This window comes from Coregonus clupeaformis, chromosome 13, assembly GCF_020615455.1.
Source record: "Coregonus clupeaformis isolate EN_2021a chromosome 13, ASM2061545v1, whole genome shotgun sequence".
In the NCBI taxonomy this organism is placed as follows: Eukaryota; Metazoa; Chordata; class Actinopteri; order Salmoniformes; family Salmonidae; genus Coregonus; species Coregonus clupeaformis.
In genome coordinates, this window is record NC_059204.1 from 37,778,494 (window position 1) to 37,796,197 (window position 17,704).

Here is a 17,704-nt window from a genome sequence, read left to right on the forward strand (position 1 = left end):
AGGTACAACAGTGTATTTATGTAACCTCATCCGCTGCCCTATACCACTATTGTAGCGGGTGATGTTGGACAGAGTCAGGCGCAGGAGAGGAAATCATGGAATAAATGGTTTATTGAAATAAACAGAGGTACGCAGCAATGCGTAATATACACCAGTGCGGTAAACGGCGCACTGGGGAAGACAAGGCACACGGGTGAATATCCCGGCGATACACAATACAAATCTAGCTCCACCGAGCTATACATCCTCTACAATTAACAATCACACACAAAGACAAAGGGGGCAGAGGGAACACTTATACAGGTACTGACGAGAGGATATGAACCAGGTGTGTGTAATAAACAAGACAAAACAAATGGAATGATGAGATGAGGAGCGGCAGTGGCTAGAAGGCCGGTGACTACAAACGCCGAAGCCTGCCTGAACAAGGAGAGGAGGCAGCCTCGGAGGAAGTCGTGACAACTATCTGGTCCCACCTAAAATGTTGAACTGTTGTGTTGAGAGGAAACAAAGATATTGTTGGATACAGTTGGATAAGGATACATTTATTGTATCTTCATTGATTTAATATGATTCATTCTCATTCATTTTTTATTGAACTGGATGTCTCACAGTAAATCAGCATTTTATTTTCTCCTCAGTCATATTCTCCCTCTCATAAAAGAAAAGTCTCCCTCCTCTGAATTCTCCATGGTCACCTGGCAGCACATAAATCCATGGAGTGCATATGAATATGTCTGCTGTCACACCTAACCTGAACACTACCTCCAAACGCAGCCCTAGAAAACGAGACACAGGTTCACCAGAGCATCATTTTCTTCCTCCACGCGTGCAGTGCTATAATGGCGGAAAGGAAAATGGCTTTCTAACTACCTCTTGCTTTTTTGTTCTCTGTGCCCTACGCCCACTTGCATAAACAAAGTCCCCACGAGCCACTGTATCAATTCTAACTTTGGTATTGGGGTGTAATCGGGCATGTAGGACACCAGCTTGCTGAAGCGCGGGGGCCTTTGTGAGGCGCCCATCTGTTTGGTGCACGGGATCGGGCTGTGTTCCACTGAGAGGACTGGATGAAAGGGCGAGTGTAAGAGGGGCCAGCTGAAAACACAAGGGTGGGCGGCTGCCTCAGGACGCCAGTCTGTGGAGCTCCTTCCTCCCCGTGTGTCACGGTACGCTCTTATTTTAATGGAGCATCCTGGTCTACCCCTCATGCATACAACTCAGAGATCAGACACTGCTGCTAGACACACACAGGGAATCACACAGAAGCTGTGTGTGAGTGTGTGTATGTGTGTAGTACAAGCCTAGATGTGTACAAGCCTAGATGTGTGCATGCATATGTGCGCGCCAAGATTATGTCTGTATTTTTCCCCACTTCTTTTCCCTCTCCAGGCACAGCAGTTTGGCTAATATTTTCTTATTGACTTGACAATGTACATATTACCCAGACTCGGTGACCCCTGAGAAGCACATTTCTGTGTGAGCACAGATCGATTGATACAGTGGCCTCCCTCCCTGTTGTCTATAGTGAGAGGTTGGGGTAGTGTGGGTGCAGATGATAAGCTGAAGCAGGCCAGTCATATCACCCAGCTAGGAGCCGTGGTCACAGGCCTGATTACAGCTCCAAGATGGATCACCCATGCTCCTTAAATAACCTCTCTGTGACGTCATATAATCCTTTACAACATATCCTCACAACAACAACCTAGAGGAACCTGATAACATGGTATAAACCAATAAGGTCATACATTACGTTAGAGTAAGGAAAGCTGCTAAGTGTTTGTGATTTTTCATGTCAAGACCTATTTAGTATGTCATACTCATCACCCATCAGATCATTAAATGTCAAGTATAATTTTATGTCATCTGTTAAAATAGCTATGGGGTTTGCTTGACGTTATGGTTTTGGAGAGAAACCATAGTTGGTAGTGAGGCTATAGCCAGAACTTACAGCGGAATAGTTTTTTCCATAACAGAACCCTATCTAAATCATTAATAAAAATCCAACGATATAAAATAAAGAAAAAAATGATTGGACATGGAATTGGTGCAATTAGCAATGAAAGCCTAAATATTAGCAACATTTTAAATGACCTAATGAAGGTGATACTTTTGAGTGATATTTTCCATGAAATCTGTGTAACTGATCTGAAAGGAGCATTAAGACCGGACAGGTTGGGGATATGGGGCAGGTGATTGGCTTGTGTGAGAGTTGGCATGTGTTTTGGACAGGGACACACCACAGGTCTCTCTTACCCTCAAGTCTTGTTGGCCAGGCACCATATGCCCTCCAGCTTCATCAAGCCCCCATACACCCCTCCTCTTCCCCCATAAACCCCTCCACTACACCCCCGGTATCTGGCCATGGCTGCTTAAATGAGCACAAAGCATGGGGCAGGGCAGCTCAGCTGGCCTCCACGCCCCACTTGACACAGGTTTGACCTCTGCTGTGTGAGTGTCCTCCCTGTAGGCTGCACCTCCACACCGACACAGGCTGTCTCTCTATCTCCTCTCCTCACACACGCTGCTCTCAGCCAGGGCTGCCATCCAGGGCCCGGGTGCATCCTCAGGTCACACGGGTCAATTATATTCAAATTGAAGATAAATGATCTACAAATAAGAGAGTAATGTGAGGGAAGTTCCTCTTTTATGATTTACAGACGCTGAGCCTTTACTCATGTTGTCTGGGTTATTGTATATGGAACTGAAAGGAAATGCATATGCCTGACTGATATTGGCATATTGGCTGTGTTTATGGATGAGAAAGGATTATAACACAAAACATGGTGGAATTCCAATTAGCAAAATGTATTGCTGTTTTGCTGAGTGTCATCCTGCTATGATGTTGTACAGATTTGGAATACTTCATCTACCTCTCTCTCTCGCTTGCTCTCTCTTTCTCTTTCTCTTTATCTCTCTCTCTCTCTCTCTCTCTCTCTCTCTCTCTCTCTCTCTCTCTCACACACACACACACACACACACACACACATACATACATACATACATACAGTACACACACACAGAGCGAGACAGCATGGCATCACAGACGTGGTCAGTGTGAGTGAAAGGCGTGTAACAGCTCCTCTCCCTGAGGGGTTGATGACACTAAAGAGACCAAACAGAAGCTGCAGCGTGAGCGTGACAGAATGGGGAGGAAAGGAGGGGGAAGGGGGCGCATCAGCCCCTCTGACATTCTGCTCTTTACAACTTTACAAAATAGCCTTTTAATTTTCCTGACCGTCTGGGGTGTCTGAGTTGTGCCTGCATCAATCACCATCCTCACTGGGCTCCAGGCACACTGTCCCCAGGGCCCTCTCACTGCAAGGCCTCCAGGCATCCTCTCCTCCTAGGGGAGCCTCTCTCCTCCTCTGCCCTGTCCCCTGTCCTCTACCTAACCCTCTCTCCTCCTCTCTCTCTCATCATCACTCACACAACCGCTGTTACACTGCCTGGGTCCTCCCTCATGTTATCATTCTCATCTATTCTCTCTTTTCCCTAATATTCATGTATTTATCAAATTGTTTTATGTTTTACCATTTTTTTAAATGCATGCATTTACCATCTAATAAGATAAAATATGTTTTAGTTGAAATGTCAAATTACTTTGCCTGTCTTGAAGAAATTATATATATAAATGTAGCCTCATGACTTACTGTAGCCTAATATTGGATAGTATTGTATGAACTGACAATGTCTCATAGCTCATACCCTCAGGTCTTGTTGGCCAGGCACCATATGCCCGCCAGCTTCATCAAGCCAACAGTTGCTCAAGTAATCTTGAGGGTCAGCTGAGAAATCCCTCATGATTTTTAATGTCTATTCCATGACAAAACTGTACCATGATCTGTGTGATTGATTCACCACCATACTGAGCTGAGCTGTTTGATTAGAGACACTGAAGACTGCTTCATTAACCTAATGTACTGTACTCTCCCTCGGTGGCTTTGGCATGTAAATGTTTCTTTGTCAGCACCATTCCCTCTCCCTTTTTGGTAGTTTTGGTAGAGCCCTGAATGATGATGGTGGCATTGAGGACTATCAATGGTATGGACTAACAGGGTGTGTCTTGATGAATGCACATCATTGAGCGAGACAAATCCATGATATGAATTGGCAGACGAGGGAGAGGCGGTCGATACGGATTACAACTAAGCCTCTTCTCTTTGTGGCTGTTGGCCCTGGCGTTGATGGGCTCTCCCAGAAGCCGCTGCTCTGTGGGGTTGGAGGTGGTTCATAGCTGGCAGGCTGGAGAAGACTGTTATACCTGAGAGCTCCACCTCTCCAATCCCTACCCTCCTCAGTCACACTGTACTGGCACACACAGACCAACCACTGCCAACAGGGCAGGCACTAGGCAGGTACACAATCACTAGTCAACTGGATGAGAGGAACATATTTGGTAGATAACAGGAAAACACAACAAAATCACATGCATATATATTCACCTCTAGCTGTCCAGTTACATATAGGTGTTGTGCATTTACAGTACATTGGAGTGTTCAAGGACTGTTGTGGTGTGCTTTGGTTTTGCTGAGCACTCTATGTGCTGTGTGCTGCCCCACTTCTTGCTGCCCTGAAAAATTGCTGAAGTGTGTCATTTCTCAATGGCCTTCGGGGCTGCTTGCTGAGAGGACAGGAGGTGCAGGTGTTGTGCTTGTCAGGATGCTTAAACCTTGCTTAACACTCTGAAGGTAGCCTTCTGGTACCTCTTGTGTTATTTACCCTGCTTCCTCTCCAACTAAACATCACGCAAAGGTGTCAAAAGGTGAAACTATCAATGCAAAATGGGCATTACAGTAACAAGAATGTTGAGATAATTCCATTAAAGAAATATCAGTTTATCTTACTTTTATGCGGTTCAATGATTTCAATGATTTCATTAATAGTATTCATACTATTTGTGTTTTGAACCACTTTTAGTCTAAATTAGTCAGAACCGAGCCCTCTCACAACATACACTACATGACCAAAAGTATGTGGACACCTGCTCGTCAAACATCTCATTCCAAAATGATGGGCATTAATATGGAGTTGGTCCCCCCTTTGCTGCTATAACAGCCTCCACTCTTCTGGGAAGGCTTTCCACTAGATGTTGGAACAATGCTGCGGGACTTGCTTCCATTCAGCCACAAGAACATTAGTGAGGTTGGGCACTGATGTTGGGCGATTAGGCCTGGCTCGCAGTCTGCATTCCAATTAATCCCAAAGTTGTTCGATGGGGTTGAGGTCAGGGCTCTGTGCAGGCCAGTAAAGTTCTTCCACACTGATCTCGACAAACCATTTCTGTATGGACCTCGCTTTGTCCACGGGGGCATTGTCATGCTGAAACAGGAAAGGGCCTTCCCCAAACTGTTGCCACAAAGTTGGAAGCACAGAATCGTCTAGAATGTCATTGTATGCTGTAGTGTTAAGATTTCCCTTTACTGGAACTAAGAGGCATAGCCCGAACCATGAAAAACAGCCCCAGACCATTATTCCTCCTCCACCAAACTTTACAGTTGGCACTATGCATTCGGGCAAGTAGTGTTCTCCTGGCATCCGCCAAACCCAGATTTGTCCGTCGGACTGCCAGATGATGAAGTGTGATTCATCACTCCAGAGAATGCGTTTCCACTGCTCCAGAGTCCAATGGCGGTGAGCTTTACACCACTCCAGCCGATGCTTGGCATTGCGCATGGTGATCTTAGGCTTGTGTGCTGCTGCTCGGCCATGGAAACCCATTTCATGAAGCTCCCGACGAACAGTTTTTGTTCTGACGTTGCTTCCAGAGGCAGTTTAGAACTCGGTAGTAAATGTTTACGCGCTACATGCTTCAGCACTCGGCGGTCCCGTTCTGTGAGCTTGTGTGGCCTACCACGGCTGAGCCGTTGTTGCTCCTAGACGTTTCCACTTCACAATAACAGCACTTACAGTTGACCAGGGCAGTTCTAGCAGGGCAGAAATTTGACGAACTGACTTGTTGGAAAGATGGCATCCAATGATGGTGCCACGTTGAAAGTCACTGAGCTCTTCAGTAAGGCCATTCTACTGCCAATGTTTGTCTATGGTGATTGCATGGCTGTTTGCTCGATTTTATAAACCAGTCAGCAACGGTGTGGCTGAAATAGCCAAATCCACTCATTTGAAGGGGTTTCCCCTTACTTTTGTATATATAGGATACACTAATGAGCTGTCCAGAAAGAGGTGGTGCGGATTTCAAATCCTGTCTCAATAGAGCCTGTAAGCTATCTCATGTTCACAGAACTAACTGCTTCTATGAATACACATTATACACTCAATACGATTGGCTTGTCTTTGTTTTATTAAGTGTTCCAAACCTTTATTTGTCACCTCTTTGGGACTCGCAGGGCAGCTGAGCCACAAGCCCATATCTGAGAGCCAGTTGCTATGGGATTCCTGCTACCTCGACAATCACCATTAACAAACGGCCACAACAAAGACCAAACCATCTGCTCTTTCACCCAGCCCTGTTTCTGCAACAAGTGTGAATATACAATCTCACTCTCTCTCTCCACTTCTCTCTCTTTCTCTCCACATCACTCCCCATCGTTTGAGGTGAGGCCCTTAATTTTGCAGTGTTACAGTGAAGCCGTTTTGTATTTCAGAACAGAGTAGTGGTTGATTAGTGGATCCAGCTCTGGGGAAGTGTGATTGACAATATAGGAGAGTCTCTGATTAATCAGCTGAGAGAGAGAGCAACATTAGTTATCACATTGCTTGTTAGATCAACAACAGCTGGTGAAGTGCTGTTCATGCAGGTGAAGATCAACTTATTTCAGAGGGTTAGGGAGCCCTAGACTTGTCAATATGTTGCAGTTATTTTATGCTGTTTATTTTCAGCTTTTTTCTATTTAAAATTTGTATCTATCACTTCCCCATTCCAGCATTGCTTAATCAGTGTTAATTGGCTTTAATTAGCATCTAGTAATTAATTTTGTTTTCTACAAATTATTTGTATGAATGATCCCACCGGGTTGTCTGTTCATCTCATTAGAGCCAATTAGCTGCAATTAACACGCGCTAATGAGATGCTTTCTGACTCCAAAACAAACAGTGTGCACCCTGCCTGATTCCAGAGCTGTTCAGACCTCTTGTGTGTTGGAGTGGTGCTGGGGGCCAGTACACTGGGCCAGGCTCCCAATCAACACCTCACTCTCTCCCACAGAGGGATGAACACAAACCCAGCGGGAGACTCCCAGCCCCACAGCACAGCAACATTCAATACCACCAAGCAAATAATTTTCACTCCGCAAACTTTCCATTGACTTGTTGCAACAGATTTCTTTCATCAAGAGGGCACTCATATTGGTACACGTTGCATTTGAAATGTTAGAGTCAATCAGGATTGCTGATAGGTTTACAGTGTATCCTGCCTTGTGGGTTCTTTGTATGGAGTTAGACGATGCTACAGGAACCTCAGCAGAATGGATAATGGATTTTTGGATTATTAATGGGAAGGCCATTTGAAAATTGCATATTTATTGTAATTAGGTAGGTAGTATTGAAAATATTTAGTACACAGAACCACATGGTGGCTAGCAAATATGTCCTTTACAAGACCAGCTCATACTATATCAAAAACTCCCTCCCACCAGCATTGGTCATTACAGTAACATTCTCAGGGATAGACAGTAGTGTGACAGAGAACAGAGGTGAAAGGTGAGAACAGAGGTGAGGAGGAATTCTCAGTAACTCCACTGGATATAGTAGAGAAATCCCCTAGTGAAATAGAATGATCAGAGTGGTATAAGTCAGGATAGAAGGCTTCGCTCAGTGTGGGGAAGCGTCTGAGTATTACTAGTAACAGTAACCCACTGTGATGCAGAGAGATTATACAGGGTCAAAGGAGGGTAACGTTAGGATTCTAGGGGGGATGAAGGGCGTTGTAAGAGAGGGGGTGGGGGTAGGGTAGGATTATTGGGCGTCTTTCAGTTCGGTGGAGAGGGATGAATTCTGGAATTGAACATCTTAGTAGCCTAAATTGTAATCTTAGTATAAAGTTGAAATTCAGCCCGTTATTTTTGATGGTAGGTGTTCATCAACAGATCATTTGTGGGAACAAGATCTTCATATGTTTATGAATAATATCGCATTTGATAGAAGAACTGCATGCGTTACATATTGTGTTTTGGTACTTGAAGCTGGTCTGACAGCCAGGTCTTTCCCATCACCCTCTGCTCATTTCTCTCAAGTGCACAGGCCTATTCTCTGCCTGCATCTCACATGCATCTATTAAAATATAACGTAACCAGGGGAACAGCAATGTGTTTGAAATGATGGGGCCCCAGTGTACTTTGGTTTGGGTGATTTGCAGGTTCTCACAGCCTCTGGGTATAGGATACAGAAGGTAGACTTCAGCACTCAGCCATCCATCAGCTACAGCCACAGTCATTTGAATAGACCCTGTGTGTGTGGAATTGATTGGTCCAAAAATAAGAAAAAATACATTTTATTATTAGTGCTGAGTTAACCTGAGACTGCAAGAATAATTGTTTTCCAGAGTCCCAGAAATCATTTCAGCATGAAAATAATATTGGAAATGCCTATTAAAAAATGTTAGACTATTGAATATTGACTGCTGAATGTCTAAGCTATGTTGTGTATTCAGAATTAGCCCTATTCTATTTACATCTTCGTTTTTTTTTTTTTTTACTTATGGCGTGTGCACGAGCTCGTGCGTGTGTGCGTGCATGCGTGTGTGTGAATTACACTATCAATTTACATCCTTGAGTTCAAAATGCATGGGCCTCGCACCGACCCTAAATCGTCACCAGACCCTATCTCAATGCGCGCAGTGCAGGGACCACCGAGCTTTGCTTATGCATAAGCCATTATTTTCATCTGCTTGACATATCCCCAACATAAAACCGCAAGGCGGTGGTGAACTATCTCTCTCCTGGCGAAAATAAAGCGTCGCCTCTCTCCTGATCTATGGGCTATAAAATTAAGCCCGTCCACTGGTGGTGGCTCTATCTTCAACAAGGTCTGTACTTGCGCACACAAAAGGCTATGAAGACGAATGGAATAGGTGGTGATTCTCATGCGCGAGCCCCCCATAATCTACTCCACTCAATCAAGTTCTCTTGTGCCACTATTTTTTTCTGAAGACTCAGTAGCAGCAATGCAAATACAAATATATATTTTTCCTAACGGATTTAATTAATATTTTCAAGCAACAGATTATTACTTACAGCTTGTTTTAATACCTGCTTTTTCAATCTTATGATAAACTGCATACCATTTAGCGCAGACTACACTAAATGTTGTAGGCTATTTGATCAAGTTAATCCATTATTATAGCCTACCATAGCCTACAAAGGTATAAAGGCTGCTCACGTACAGTAGCCTATACAAAAATGTTTTAACAAATATGAGTAGCTAGGCCTACAAGAATAGACCTGGATTTATATTTCAGTCTGAATGGGACGATATCACAACAATTTCAGTCGTCCACATGGTTGATTGTTTATACATTTCCCTGGGCAACAGATATCAGGAGCGCGCAGGGCTGTGGCCGGTGGGAGTCTGGGCATGAAAATCCGCTATCTCCCGGTTCCCAGCCCCGCAGACTGTCCCAAGTGCATTGCCCACTGCGCGATAATATCTTTCAGGGAGCGCCTATCGCTAGACATTATATTATAATCATTATTGATCCTTCCCTTTCACCAGAAATGTAGAATAAGCGCATGGAAACATTAATCTATAAAGCTCGTGTTCAGACTTCCCAGAGCCCTTCCCTCCCCTCATCTGCAGAGGATGAAGTCATGATGATTTGTCATTTCTGTCACGGCGCCACAGTTTTATTCTCAGGCGGCAAGGCCTATAGGCTACTCTTTCGCTATGTTGCTTTAATGCATTATTATAAAGAGACATTTTGGAAAACAATGCAGGCTAATAAAATGTATACAGAATAGACCTAAATAGTGAATAAATAATGCCAAATAATTAACAAATTGTTATAGTCGTTGATAGCAAGGTTATAACAATTATGTTACTTCAACTCTTTAGTTAGCCAAAATGTAGGCTACTCTACATTTTGAAGACATCAAAACACAGTCATCAACGACCATGAACATTTCTGGAGGTTGAAATTGATTTATTCTGTGAAAAACATCCAGATAGACAGACATATTGTCTTGTTTGAATTTAAGAGCAATAAAGTGAAACATAAATGAAGACAATTCATTAAAAGTAACTTTTTGTGAGTTTTTAGTGTCTGTCAAAGACATCCAAACTAATTCTTGATGTGGGGTTTAATAGCCCACTTTAGTAATGATAAAATGTAATTATCATCCAAGTCTGACAACACAAAGTTCATAACACACTATAATTGAAAAGAGTCTACCTCTGTCGTTTTGCCTTGTCCCTTTGCCACATTTGAGGTGGGTTGGTTTCCTTTCAAAGACAAGTGAGAAGTCTGTCACATATTTTGGGTGTTTATTTTTATGTTTCTAACTAAACAATCTAAATATCTCTGTGTCAGAGATACATATCCGTTTGATTAATCGATCTGTGAACTTTAGTGCGTCCGCGTTCACTTTATCTCCTCTCCAAAGACCTAAAAACAAATGATAAAATGATGGCCAATCCATAATAAGTGATATTTACAATTTCAGAGAAATAATGTTAGACGAAAACGAACTTTAATTTCCTCTGCCAAAATGACTTTAAGCTACAAGAAAAGCTGTTGTTTTCATTAAATACTACTGTACCTTATTAAATGTATCCTATCAGGAGACCCAATCTGCGCTTCGACCTGGTATATGCTATATGCCTGCTTTATCGAGGGGGAATTGACGCTTTTCTAAAATAATACGACCGTTTCAAAGATATGGGGCAATAGTCCTTCCTTGTTCCCTATTAAGTGGGTCCGTACGGCAGAGTATAGAGGGCATAGTAATTGCCACTCCAAATGCAAGCTGCTGATAGGTGTTGATTCAACATGACGTCAGGAGGCTCAGATAAAGGCTAGTTCTTGCGCTTTCAGAGGCACGCATATTACTGAAGCTTGGACTAAAGAGTGCATCATACTCGAAGAATCGAAGGAATATGACAGAATTTACAAGAAATTGAACAGATTTGATCATATTTGTTGTAACTTTCTGCTTTGGCAGTAATCATTCGGCTGTGTAGCAGTTATGTATTCGCGCGTAATTGTAGTGGCATGATGCCTGTTCAGATTCACTGAATCATATTAGCCTACTGTCGCTCCTCTCGGCTCATCTTGATGGACAAGGGGAGGCCTTGCTGCTCTCAAGTTTGCATTCTTGCTTGTGAAATGTATTCACTTTGTTAAGTTTTTTGTTCGTTTTTGTTTTTATTGATACTATTTTGTATAGCCTATGGTTGTTCTGTGCATGCGAGAGGAATGCAATAATATTTTAGCTCAAGGGATATGATGATGCTAACTCATTGTTAAGAGATTCGTCTGGATGAGCTGCATCCTCTGGATTGTTGAAGGAGTGGATTAGAGTAGGTCATTCTCCAAATCAACAAAGCAACCAAGGAGTCACATCGCTTTGATTTGGGACAAACAGGGAAGACGTTCAACCTGGGAATAGCTGGAATTATCCAAACATGGTTCACTGTGCCGGCTGCGAAAGACCTATTCTGGACAGGTTTCTACTCAATGTTCTGGACAGACCATGGCACATCAAGTGCGTACAGTGCTGTGACTGTAAATGCAATTTGACAGAAAAATGTTTTTCACGGGAAGGGAGACTGTACTGCAAAAACGACTTTTTTAGGTAAGCACACCTGGGCACATGGCTTTCAATATTGTGCAGAAGACCTTTTGCTTCGAATGAGTACCAATTAAGCAGAACTATGCAAATGAACAACAGATGATGTAAAATACACGTTTTATAATTACAAAATTATATTGCAAGATTATGTTTTTTGCTACATGGGTATATGCCTAGTGTCAATTTAGAGATAGTTTAATCTATCCTCATGAGCGACATAAATTAAACAAACCAGAGACAGGATGCCCAGATTATGAGTGGTGATCCACCAAAAGCTGATACATTATAAGCATATATCACCATGTTCTGTGACGGATTCAAGGAAATCGTCCTTTGTTTACAAGGAAAGGCTGCCAGACAAACGGGGATGAGAATTATGCCAGGATTCTTGACGGAAGTGTATCCCGCCTCAGTTCAATCAGTCGGCGCACACCCGTTTGTTTGCTGAGACTCAAGTGAAAATGTGATAAGTGGATTTGAATAATAAATCAGCTTGGGAAAAAAACACTGCAATCACAGACCTCCAGTCCACACGCGTTTGTTAACTATTTGAATACACATTTATTTACATAAATAGGCTACATTGCCAAATTGAACAGTTAACCGTGGCTTTGTTCTTTTCAAGCATTAAATAGGATGTATTTCAATAATGGGCAGTTTATTTTATGAATGTTTGAATTATCTCCATTCAATAGCCTAATAATAAACGGTGTAGCCTTTCTTGAATAATAGTTTTAGGAAATCATAGTTCTACAACACGTAGGCCTAAATATAAGATACATATATTTATTTATAACAATTTATTTAGCCTAAAAACTAAATTATTATCTTATATTTACGGTGGTTGAATAACTGGTTATCTGTGTGAAATAGGCCCACGCAAAATGAATATATTGGCTGGCTTTCGTTACCTTGCATGCAGGCCCAACATCAGTGTAGCCTGTAATTTCCAGATCAACGTTTAAAATAAAAGCATAAGAAATTGATTTGTCATTATATTGATTTGGAATCTCAACAAGAAGATATGTAGCATCAAAATACTGAAAATACAGGTATTTTGCGTCATGAAAAACGCATGCCCTTTGTGTAAACATCTATAATGTTGCCAATAATGTTGCCATTTTATTGGTAATCTGATGTGAATATTTTCTGTGGCTATTTACTGCTACACTGTCTGCCCTGCAATGTTTAGTCGCTGATGGTATTTCTTTTTTGCTTTCTTTCTTATAGGAGATTTGGCACAAAGTGTGGAGGTTGCGCCCAAGGGATCTCGCCCAACGATTTGGTTCGAAGGGCAAAGAGCAAAGTTTTTCACCTGAACTGTTTCACGTGTATGATGTGTAACAAACAGCTATCCACCGGAGAGGAAATGTACATTCTAGATGAATTTAAGTTTGTTTGTAAAGAGGACTACCTAAGCAACAGCAACGGAAAGGACACAACCCTCCTCTCAGGTATGGAACATAACATGACTTGAACCAAATCACAGTTTGGAACCGCGAACCCGTGTTTATATTTCTATATATTTGTATAGCCTCTTGTAATCATTATTTTCTCATTTTTCTTATTGCTTTATATTCCATTTATAAAACCATTTTTTTATTGCGAAAATAATTATGATAACAGCATCCTGATAGGCCTAATAACAGTAACAATCGAAACAATGATGTTGATGACAATTAAAAATATAAAATATTTTTAGACCTATAGGGATGATCATGTTTTCTTCATTAATGTTATCATCACCACCAATAATAATAGGGCTAAAAGTAGTTGGCTAATATGTCTAATGCCTCATACTAACAATAACAATATTAATAATAATATCCTAATAATGATATTCTATTCTTGTCGTTTATTTTTGCCTATTTGTTAAAGAGTATAAAGACATACGAATACATTTCAAATCATTTCATTTCGTATTTCTTTCATCTCACAGTCACGACTTGCAGTGACCCAAGTCTATCTCCAGATTCCCAAGACCCACAGGATGATGGTAAAGATTCGGAAATCGGACATTTATCCGATAAAGAGGTGGGCAGCAATGAAAACGACGAGCAGAACGTAGGGGGGAAACGACGTGGGCCGCGAACCACCATCAAAGCCAAGCAACTGGAGGTCCTCAAAGCTGCTTTCGCGGCTACGCCAAAACCCACTCGACACATCCGAGAACAGCTGGCGCAGGAGACAGGGCTCAACATGAGAGTAATCCAGGTAAGAGTCTATTTCCCTTTAGCTTATATCACATGTAAAATCATAAATATGTCTATTTTCTGTATTCATATTATTCATATATGCTTCTGTGAGAAAGTATTTTCAACAATGGCACCTTGGTCAATAATGGCAGATGGCAAGATATGCAGACTGGTTACCACGAAAGTGGTGCAGATGCACAAATTCTCCTGACATCCTTAATGCTGTATGACCTCTATCTATATGCATATCAATGCAAAGGCCTCTGTTTTCTGATTTTTAAATTAGCCTATTCATTAGGTATCATTATGCTATCATTGTTAGACTATTATATGTTGTGGCAATTGTGACTGAAAAACATGTAGGCCATTGGTTGACAACACATCTGTAAGTATATCCTATCAATTCACCTGTAGCCTGTAATTTGAGTTGTTAAGTCCCTGGTATTCAATAAACAGACGATAGATAAACTGAGGATTTTAGACTGCACTTCCCCTTTAAGGATGGCCATCTCACAACATGTCATCAGACAAGCTGCACACATTTTTGATGCACAAAATAAATATTTGGCTGGCATTGCAAACTTAATTTTAATCAGCTCTTTCCATGTTATTTGTGGTGTGCAGGTATGGTTCCAAAACCGTCGGTCTAAAGAGCGGCGCATGAAGCAGCTAAGCGTACTGGGTGCAAGAAGGCACGCGTTTTTCCGCGGTCCAAGGAGAATGAGAACTCTGGTGGACCGACTCGAACCCGGGGAGCTGATCCCCAACGGTCATTTCTCATACTATGGTGGTAAGGTCTTGTATATTGACCATGGTCCACCCAAATAATAACTTTGTGTTTAAAGATTATCAGAAATGCATTTTGACTATGAGAGCCACTCATAGGCCTGTATGTTAATCCTTTACATTGTTTTTTATTCCTAATAGGATTCATTATTCAGAGGTGTTTTGATGCATTTTAAATCGATTTTTTGACAATAGGTTTAGGCATACTGTGTGAATTAGGCTACATTTAAAAATAAGATACGTTTTTTTTCGATAATAGGCAATAGTTCTCATTGTTTTAAGTTATAATACTGTCATCCTCCAAATCACTATTATGGCAAATTAACTCTATACTACTGGAAATGTATTAGTTTTACTTTTTTTGTCATTCAAATGACATTATCGTGGCATTGTGTCGGTATAATACATTTTGTTATAGTTTTATTTTCACCACATAAGCATTTCCCATAATAATTCTGGTGTATATGTTTGCAGATTATCAGAGTGAATACTATGGGCCTGGAGGAAATTTTGAGTACTACACCCAAGGCCCCCCATCATCACAGGCCCAGACCCCAGGGGACCTAGGCTTCTCCTCTGGCCCCGCTGGTACCCCTTTAGGGGGCATGGACCATCACCTAGCTGGGCATCACCCATCCAGTGAGGTGCAGTGCTTCACTGACATCATATCTCACCATCCAGCGGACTCGCCTAGCCCAGAGCCCAACGGACCTGGGTCAATGCACAGCATCTCCAGTGAGATGTGTGGCCCCAGCACACCCTTCACATCACTGTCCCTCAACGGCAGCGGATACAGCAACCAACTGTCACACCCCTCCTCAGAGATGAGCGAAGGCACTGTCTGGTAGCCCACAGGACATTATGAAGCCAAGGCTAACTATTGACTTAGGAGGCAAATGAAGTCCTGAGCGAGTATCCTTGTTTAATTTAATGTATTTATTTATTTATTCATTAATTCATTTAATTTATATGCATTTCATTTATTACCTGTCTCCAACTTACTGTACTGCTGTGTTGATGTTGCAGTTTTATTTAAAAAAAGATACACACAGTAACAGTCTAGACTCCAATGCAGTCATATAATGGTCAATACTGTATGAGCGTTCAGCAGACCTTTTTTTTTTAGAGGGTCTCCATATCAGATCAAAATTATTTTTGACCGAAAGCTTTTATGATGGCTTTGGTAATTGTGCTTATTTATCAATACATTTTTTGTTTCTCTGTATATTTCTGTGTTTTGCCAAATCCTAGACAGTTTGCCTTCAAAAGGAAAACTTAAAAAAGTTGTATAACCCTTTATTTAATAGAAAATAACTTGTATTTTAAGATGAAGTCAACCTTCACAAAATCGATGGACAATGGTTTGAGGTGGACATAGAACAGTCAACTGTTTACGTATATATTTACAGTACTTCAGGGGTTTGAATATCAGCATTGTTTGAAACCTCTCAATTCAGATGGAGAACATCTTTCAAGCAACAAACCAAACTTTTGTATTTATTCTATTTATATTATGGTCGTGGTTCCTCACTGTGCTAGTTTGTATTATTGTGTTTACTTTGAAGAAAATGTAAAAACACAAATAGACAGTTGCCAAATAAGGATAAAAGCACAATACTGTTAGTGCTTTGCATCATCAATTGCTGATCATACTACAAGAAATGTAGTAGCATTTTTTTTACCGAATGTGTTACATTGTAGTTCATTCTTTCATGAGGATGTCTAATGTTGAACGACTTCATGCTGATCACTGAATTGAACAACCATTGTACAAAATGCTTTATTTTGTGTCATAAAAGTCCCAATGATTAAACATTGATGGTCAAATATGCCACCAGCAGCTGCTATATTCTTGAAATATCAACTCTCATATGATGTATTTTATTGTTCTGATAAACCTAAGCTTCTGTGACCTACAGTGCATATTAGACCATTCACTGTATAATAAAACATGTTGAAAAAAGTGCAAGCTTTTTATTTTTTATTTATCCTTTATTTAACCAGAAAAGTCACATTAAGATTTACATCTCTTTTTCAAGTGAGCCCTGGCCAAGAAAGCAGCATATAGTTACACATGAGACACAACATAAAACATTACAATGACTGTACGTTAAAACAGTGTGAAGTGCATAAAATAACTTAAAAGAGCATGTTTAAAAACGTGCAATCTGTGGTCAGCAGCCCTCCAATCATCAATCAGAATAAAATGATCTAGTTGTAAGTATTTTTGCAAAGGCTTCCAGGATGATGGGGCAGCAAAGCTAAAGGCACTTTTACCAAACTCAGTTCTTGTGTTGTGAACATTATATAAAATACAGTTCTGTGATCTCAGACGGTAATGTAAATGATTTGGTAGGGTGGGTAAAAGGCTTAAAGTGCTGTCATTTCGTTTTTTAAATCATCACTGTATGTCTAATAAATCACTGTGTGGGTTTATGTAATGAAAATAACTCCAAAATATATTGTTTTATCATTTATTTCCCTGAGCCACCTTTGGCCCTTGAAATGCTCAGTCTGATTGTGTGGGCATTTGGAAACAAATGTAAAGATATTTACATACACAGCCCTGATTGGCTGATAGGATGGTCTAGAGCCCACCCTCTTACCCAGATGAACAGTCATTGCTGCATTATAAACAGAAAACACTGTGACGTCATGATGTGGACCAAAAGTTCCATCCCACCTGAACAGCTCTTACACAAAAACGGCATTATCATAATTTTCACAATTTCAGAGGGTTATTTCGACCTCATAGTGTGGAAATATCATTTAAAAAACAGGAAAATCACGTTTTAGACTGCACTTCCCCTTTAAGGATGGCCATCCTGCTAACTGATATAAGGTACAGTGATGTGTAAGAGGTATTGGCCGTGTTCGAGAGCATCAAAACCGTAACGTATCATGGGTAAATTGTGATTGACTGACTGATCTACAAATAATAATGAGTAGTTATTTATGATGCAAGGTGATTTGTAGATC

The 17,704-nt window shown here is 41.1% G+C and overlaps 1 protein-coding gene across 2 annotated transcripts; it reads left to right on the forward strand.

Annotated features, from left to right (window-relative positions):
- The first annotated feature begins 11,008 nt into the window (after nt 1–11,008).
- LOC121579903 (LIM/homeobox protein Lhx1-like) lies at nt 11,009–17,191 on the forward strand. 2 transcript variants are annotated; one of them, XM_041894872.2, is made up of 5 exons: nt 11,009–11,747; nt 12,975–13,198; nt 13,684–13,958; nt 14,564–14,729; nt 15,200–17,191. In XM_041894872.2, the coding sequence occupies exons 1-5, from the start codon at nt 11,578–11,580 to the stop codon at nt 15,571–15,573; spliced, it is 1,209 nt and encodes a 402-aa protein (XP_041750806.1). In that variant the 5' UTR covers nt 11,009–11,577; the 3' UTR covers nt 15,574–17,191. The 2 variants fall into 2 exon arrangements, with proteins under 2 accessions (XP_041750806.1, XP_041750807.1); XM_041894873.2 differs by having other exon boundaries at nt 13,717–13,958.
- Nucleotides 17,192–17,704: the final 513 nt, after the last annotated feature.

What these genes read in the sequence shown, in the direction of transcription:
- LOC121579903 (XM_041894872.2), top strand. Translation starts at nt 11,578, where the DNA reads ATGGTTCACTGTGCCGGCTGCGAAAGACCTATTCTGGACAGGTTTCTA. An exon ending in TCAACATGAGAGTAATCCAG is followed by an intron (nt 13,959 to 14,563) that starts GTAAGAGTCTAT and finishes TGTGGTGTGCAG; the next exon opens with GTATGGTTCCAAAACCGTCG. An exon ending in TCATTTCTCATACTATGGTG is followed by an intron (nt 14,730 to 15,199) that starts GTAAGGTCTTGT and finishes ATATGTTTGCAG; the next exon opens with ATTATCAGAGTGAATACTAT.